This window comes from Halyomorpha halys, unplaced genomic scaffold, assembly GCF_000696795.3.
Source record: "Halyomorpha halys isolate HHAL.00 unplaced genomic scaffold, Hhal_1.1 Scaffold117.1, whole genome shotgun sequence".
NCBI classification, from domain to species: Eukaryota; Metazoa; Arthropoda; class Insecta; order Hemiptera; family Pentatomidae; genus Halyomorpha; species Halyomorpha halys.
In genome coordinates this window covers 609,675-617,840 of record NW_027111176.1, presented here as the reverse complement: position 1 = coordinate 617,840, position 8,166 = coordinate 609,675, and the positions used below count along the sequence as shown (strand labels likewise).

Sequence of the window (8,166 nt, the reverse complement as noted above, 5' to 3'; positions counted from 1 at the left end):
TACTAATTTATAAAAAATACATGTTTGAGTATTGCTGATCCCTTATGCTGGAGGAATCTTTTGAGATCTCTTGATATTTGTAAATTCCACATCAACTCCACATCAAACGGTCCTCAGATAGCTTAGCCGTAAACATAAAAAAAGTTCTTTACATTATTTTTGTTTATTATATTACATTTTTTTTTCTAGTTGTATATATAATTTTTAGAAATAAAATTATACAAATCTTTTTTTTTTTTTTAATATTAAAAAGAATATTTTTTCTTTACAACAGTATAACATGGTCTGATAATACATATAATAAATCTATTTATATTATTACAGTAATAAGGGATTTAAATACATATTTTAGATTTTTCAGGAGACGGAAAATAAATTTCTGTATAAGAACGTATTTTAAACAGTTTTAAACCATGATATTATCATAATATAAATCTTAAATCCCTTACTAGTAATCAATACAGAATTTTTTTCTGAGTCTGATGTATTTAACATAGAAAATTTTTGGATTTCATTTAAACTTATCACTATAGATATTATCATGCAAAAATAGTTCTTGTCAAATTTCAGTGGTATACAAGTATAATAATAGAAATAGTAATTTCATTTTTTATAGGCATATAAATTGTTTGGAATTTAATTTTTTGAATATTTTAGATTAGACAAATCAAATAATTCAACAATATAAAATCTTGATTTAATGAGTTTCAGTTATATACCGATGATTTTAAGTGTTTTTCTTTTTTCAGAGAATATGTCCTAGAACTGAGGTTCCAAAAATGGGTGCAGTGCAACCCTGTGGAGCTGCATATGCAAGTGTTGCTGCAAACAAATGTCACTTTCTCAAAATATTACAACAAAAAAAAGAATTGTCGCTGATATCATTCCTATTGGATATAGCAAATTCTTTTTTCATGAGATGCCCAATAAAATTTCAACATAAAGAGCTATATTATATATACTAAGAATACAGGATTTATAAGAAAAAAAAATCTTTGGACATTTTCAATAAATCCTAGTTTTTTTTTTGTTTAGCTAACAGCAAGTATACATAGCAATCCAGCTTTTACCTTGCACTATTTCTCCTTTTTCTTAATGTTCAACCACTTGTAGGATAATTGTTTGAAAATTTTGTTTTAGCTTAACAAAGGTATCGCGAAATATTTTAGCCCAAGAAAGGTATCGCGAAAGTTTATTAATCCAAGAAGAAAAACATTTGAGAACCCAGTTCTAGACAAGTTGAGAGAAGAAGTATAGAATTAAAAAAAAGTTATAAGTACAACATAATAGTTTATAGAGAATTTGACAAAACCATTTTTAGTATGTAACAATACCTTTCCAAATTTTTAGTTGTGTTAAGATCAGTTGATTCGATAAGATCTTTGGTAACAAACATATTAGTGAATTTGTATAAAACTTTGATAATATAGATAACAATAATACTGAATTAAAAATATTAAAAAAAGGCTATGAATAATAAAGCTATAATAATTAGTAAATAATAAATTAATAACAGATAATAATTAATGATTAAAAGTGCTAACCCTTCTTTAATATTTTAAAAAAAAAACAATAATATTTGGATTTTTTTTTTGTTTTTAAATAAATATGAATAATAAATAAAACTATAATTTGGTGAAATGAGTGAATTCAAAAACTAAAGCTTTAATCAGTAATGTAAATTCATACACCTCACTTCAGATTCTTATCTGTATTAGGTTGTTGAAATGAGATGTTTTGTAGTCTACAGATTTTCTATTAATTTAAGTTGTTAGAATATTGATAAACAGGCGTATTTATAAATGTACTAAAGATTCGTTTAAATTAGTATTAAAAATTTTTTAAATAATTATAACACTGTAGTAATTTTTTAATGAGATTCATTGAAAACTAATCCTTCAATATTATTGTTTGTATTTTAAAAAATATTCAGAATTTAATAAATCAAATTGAATAGAGTTAGAAAATTTTAGTTCAATTGGTTTTTACAGCGAGTTATGTACTATCCTACGGCCTGAGACTATCTGAGGACATTGGATGACACCGGTAAAGGAGATCCTTAGGACATCCTTAGCGACCGTTGGAGGCTGTGTTCTCGTCGCACTCTTCGTCGGACATGGGTACCGTGGAGTGGTTGTATAGCCCCTGTGCCATTAACTGGAGGGCGAGGGGGTTCCTGTTCCCAGAGGCCTTCTTGATCTTGGCCCTCTTGTTCTGGAACCAGATCTTGATCTGTGCCTCGTTTAGGCCCAGTTCGGAAGCCAGGGCTTGTCTTCGTCTCTCCGTCAGGTACCTGAAAAGGAATTGAGAGGTTAGATCAAGGGAAAGATTAATGAAATCTTAACACAATAAAACTTTATAATCTAATTTAAATAATTATATTTCAGTTCTGGCAATGGCTAGCTTCCCCAGTACCGAGCTCCTTCGGTTACGGCCCTCACTCATTCTCCACTGGCTTTTTATATCAGTGACGCAGTTGAAAGAGCAACGCTGGGATCTCTGGAGTCCTACTATTTCCTCTACAAGTGTAAAAATAATAATAATCTTATGTATTATTTCTGAGGTAGGTGCTCTATTTTAAAGTTATATATAAAAATATTGGTTGAATATATATTGACATATCGTTGTGAAATTCATATTTTAAATAGACGGAAAAGACATGAAACGTCACGTCAATTTCGACTATTACAGCACTTACTAAACAAACGGTCTAAACTTCCAATTCATTACAAAAGACTGATCTACATGACTGTAATAAGGCCAATCTGGAAATATGGAGTTGAGCTTTGGGGCTCCACTAAACCTTCGAATTCCTCTCGTATTCAATCCTTACAATCCAATATCCATCGTAAAATCCTGAATTCTCCTTACTTTGTCACAAATAAAATCATACATAAAGACTAATTTAATTAATGTTCCATATGTAACCAATCTAGCCTGAACCCGATATCACTCCTTCCATTACAAACTCCCTAACCACTCAAACCCACTAGTTTATCCTCTGAGGTGCCTGAAAAGAAGATGGCCACGAGACCAGCTAATGTAACACGTCATTAGAGAGCTACCAATGGGTAGTTTCTCTACACGCCTGTAACACTCCAATTTAACTGAGATCAAATTTACTAAATGTATTATAAAAAAAAAATTTAAATGCCGTAATAAGTTATTTCTTTATTTGAAATGTGCTTGGAATTATTTATAATAACAAGAAAAGACTTTTCTAACCCGAAGTTTCGATGCCGAAACAAAAAAAAGGCTGTTTACTATTTTACACTGCGAAATATTAATATTTGTACTCTATATGATTTAATTAATTAAAGAATTTATCCAACCTTCAGATTAAATAATAAACTCCATTTTAAGATTGCATACTATAAACTTTTATCAATTATAATACAAATATTTTATTTTAAATCTTGTCACTTTAACAGTTTGTTTATTTAACTGAGTATTAAATATAAGTTTATAAAGACATTATATGTTTGTGTAATTAAATTTACAAGAATTTTATAATAAAAATCTATAATAAAAGTTGGATTTATAGGTTATGTACAGATATGGCAAAAATTAACTATAGCTGAAATTGCCATGGTTACGAATCTTATTCATGAATGAACCATTGTTAATATATATCGTATCCATGACAACTTTAACAATTAGTTTCATAGTTGGGCAACTCTGGTTATATAGTACTGTTTCTATGCGTTAAGTATTTGTACAAGTTTTAGATTTGCGGCAAGTAGCAAATGTGTAATAGATCACTGTATATGTAATGGTTAAAGGTGATGAAAGCTATAGTAAACAATGCTGCAATTTTTTTTTTATTGTAAAATTTATTTGAATCATAAAAAAAAAAAATATAAATCTATACCGTCAACTTTGATGATAACCTATCAATGTTTCCATAGGTACAATAACGTTATACAACCATAACCTATAGCTTGTGTATAAACGGTTCTTTTTTAGGAATTTTATAGGTGAATTCTACTGTATTTGATTTAACATTGTTTATTTTGGTCAGAAACTTTATGTTCAGGGCATAAAAATGATATATAATATCGCTTAAAAAAAAACGTAAGCAATTTTATATAATTTAATAGATATTATAAATTGTTTTCTCCGATATAATATATGAAACTAAGTATAATATTAAAATAATGACGAGGTATAAAAGACAGAGGACTGTGTGTGGTCCCTACGTGTTTGCATTGGATGTGGTTTGTGGTTGACATCCAATACCCCGCTCTCAGTCCCTCTCTGTAGCTTGCTCATTACATATATGGACTTTATTGTGAGTATTTTATAGGAATATTAAAGTTTATTGTTGACAATAATAAATATTTTAAAATATTACTTCTTATCTAAGGAATCCAAGGAAGAAAAAAATCATTATATAAATCTTTCGATTCAATTTCCTAACTGTTTATTTAATTATAGACCTACATATTTTACTGATATTAGTAACTATGATATAGGCAATCGAATTTTATGAACTCCTGTTACTTATGTCTTTTATCTCAATAAATTTTACATTATTTAAATATAACTAACGTAAATTCAATATACATAATCTTATCAATTGAGGCCAGTTTTATTGTTTAAATAAAGTAAATGGTATCCATTTAAGTCTCAAACATTCTTCACGTTTCGGCCCACCTGGGCTCTGTTTCATAATAAAGTACAAACTAATAGTATTAGTCTTGTAGATTTATCTTAATACACTGACATGGTATTCTCATACAAGATTGTACAAGACTCATACCCTAAACTATCAAATTTATCCCGAATCCAATCCAAAATCCTTCCTAAAATCCTAAATGCTCCCTACTTTGTCACAAATAAAATCATCCACAAAGACCTTAATGTTCCATTTGTAACCGATCTAGCCCGAACTAGATATCAATCCTTCCATTACAAATTCCCTAACCACTCAAACCCATTAGTTTCTAAACTTGCTTCCTCTTTTATTCCGGACAATCCTCCGGGGCGTCTGAGAAGAAGATGGCCTCGAGACCTTATATTGTAAAAATGTTTTTAGAGTGCTACCATTGGGTAGTTTCTCTACATGTTTGTACCATACCATTATGATTTACTCAAATTTACTTGATGTAATTATGTACAGTTGTAAATATCAATTAATAAATTTTAAAAAAATATCCCTGGAGCTAAGTTTTTCAAATTACTGGATTTTCCCCCCTTCCGTAAGAAAGTCCCTGCACCCATCCATAATAAGACAAAGGAAAGAAAAGAATTCATCATAATATAACTGATAATGAAAATGACTTCCGATCTATATAAATATGCATTTTTTTTTCTTTTAATCGCCTGTATGAATTATATGAGACCTACAGGATCAGTCCATAAGAAGTTATGTTAATTAGCAATAATATGGTTAGTTAATGAGGTAATTGAATTGAGTTAATTAGGCGATTAAGCGATTAATAATTAAGGTAACGATGTTAATTGTCAATCCCACTCAGCTGTTCCCACAGCGCTTAGGCATTGATATAGGAATTCATAAAAACGCTCGCGTCAGAACCTATGCATGTTTGTATTAATCTAATTAAAATTAGATGTTTTATTAATAGATACATATAACTTAATACAAATAGTATTAGGTTTGGTAAATGTTTTTATCTAAAAAAAGTATATAAACAAAAAATATTATTTCATATTTGAATTTTAAGGAGATCAAGAAGGAATAAAATATATTTCTCAACAACTTATTTATTGCCGAAGTTCCGACCCACAATGTAGTTCTTCGTCAGGGCTAAAAACTTGAATAAAATAATAAGGAGGATAAAAATAATTTTTAAATTTATCTCTCCTTCCTCACCACGTATGCCGATGATACATATCTATTGTCAGAGAACTATGATCCTTACATTGTATCCCAAACCCTCCAATCCTACATCGCCCCCCTTGAAGAATGGTGCCAAAACTGGAGGATTAAAATTAATTCCAATAAATCCCAACAAATCACATTTACACTTCGTCGTAAGCCCGTGACCTCTTGCCCAACAGTATCCTTTAATAATACCCTACTTATTCCTGTCGAACAGATCCGTTACTTAGGACTACATCTGGACAAACGACTGACATGGAATCATCACACAAGACTGAAAAGACAGGAAACTGCTCGTCGATTTCGACTATTACAACATTTACTAGACAAACGGTCTAAATTTCCAATCCATTACAATAGACTGATCTACATGACTATTATAAGGCCTATCTGGACATACGGAGTTGAGCTTTGGGGCTCCACTAAACCATCTAATTCCTCCCGAATCCAATCCTTACAGTCCAAAATCCTTAATGCTCCTTACTTTGTCACAGATCAAGTCATCCAACAGGACCTCAATGTCCCATATGTTGCCGATTTGGCCAAAACCAGATCGTTCTTACATGATAAACTTCCCAACCACCCAAATCCACTTGTTTCTAACTTTACTTCACCTTCATTACCTAATAATTCTCCAAGGCGTCTGAAAAGAAGATGGACTCGAGATCTTCTCTTCTACAAATATTTTTGGAGCTCTATCAATGGGTAGATTCTCCACATGTTTTTATCATGCACTATGTCACCTACAGCAAATTTACTTGTTGTATATATGTGTATACAGTTGTAAATAACAATAAATAAATTACTACAACTACATCAGTTTTTATGTCGCTCTTTTACTCTTTCTTCTTATTTTTAGCACTGATGAAGAATTACATTGTGGGTCGAAACGTCGGCAATAAATAAATATTTGCGATGTATCATGTTAATTTATCATACTAATTAAATTATATAATTGAACTTTTACTGGAATATCTTTTGAAAAAAATTTCTATTGAGGAAATATTAATAAAATTCTGTCAACAATATTTTTTTTATTTTCTTGTTTTAATATTAATAAATGAACCAAATAAAAATTTACTTTCATTTTAGTATTTTGTTAATTCAATTACTAGTTTTATTGCTAGAAATTAATTAATATTATATTGTTCTAGCTTATAAATCGTAACAGCCTCTACAGCGCTCCAATAATCAAAACTGTAACTAATATTTCATTTTTGTTTATCATTTATAAAAGTTATTTTGGCACCGACTGATAAATGTTGTCAGCTGGTCGGACCACATTGAATGAACTTTTCTAAATTTATTAATAAATTAAAAAAAATATATCAGTTATTTCGAAAACTTGAAAACAAATTTGAAAATTTATATGCGATTTGATAGAAAGATAAAATGCGATAAATGGACCAAAAGATTGGTCGTTGAAATGTAAGAGCTTACGAAAACCATTTACTGCTGTTTTGCATCATACTGTAATTTCGTAGGGAGATAAATTTCTGAGCGAAATGCCAATAAAAAAAAAACCTTATGATATACGAAAATATTGACGAAATGCGGCCTCGAATTGGTCAAGTAACTAGTTTAGCTGTTTATTGTATTTTTAATGAGGCCATTAAAACTTGACTACCGCTTGAAAATATTTAAGTAAACTGAATTTTTTTTTTTTTTTATTAGAATAAATTTATATAAAAAGATTTATAAATATATTGGAGGAAAATAGTCCGGTAGTGGTCAATAAAGCATCAAAATAGTAGAAGAAAACTATTTATTGTTAAAACAAAGCTGAGAACTGAAGACAACTGACAACTGGGACAAGTGGGACGAAACGTTAGTTAACAAAAAATACTTTTCTTCTACTATTTTGAACCTTTATTGACTGCCATCTGGACTATCTTCCTACAATCTACTTCATACGGTCATCTATCTTCTTCCAATAAATATAATTAGATTTTTTTTTTTCTAAAATCACAAAAAAGTCAATAACTTTTTAAGTTTACCACCAATTATCTACACGAAACTTAAAAAGGGCTCTAGACCCTTTAAACTTTTCAAAATTATATCATAATTATATTTTATATATATTTATATTATTTTATATATATAAATCTGAACTTCGTAAGCAAATTAGAACTGGAGATATAAATTAATACGTTTGAAAAAATGTCCTTTATTTGAAGCTCCTTTCCCTCATAAAGGCATAGATTTTAAAATATATTGAATATTTATGATACTGTCAATTTCAAATCAGATTCCAAAGGACTGAACCACCACTATTCAGAAATTTTAAGCAGAATAAATATGTAATAATTGTATACAAAAAA

General features: G+C 29.3%; 1 protein-coding gene across 1 annotated transcript in view; it reads right to left on the bottom strand.

Moving 5' to 3' along the window:
• Window positions 1-8: 8 nt before the first annotated feature.
• Window positions 9-8,166, bottom strand: part of LOC106678000 (homeobox protein E30) — a 73,536-nt gene continuing 65,378 nt past the window's right edge. The window contains exon 3 of the mRNA XM_024362294.2: window positions 9-2,293. Coding sequence (XP_024218062.1) covers window positions 2,071-2,293 — 223 coding nt within the window. The 3' untranslated portion in view covers window positions 9-2,070. The remainder of the gene's footprint in view (window positions 2,294-8,166) is intronic.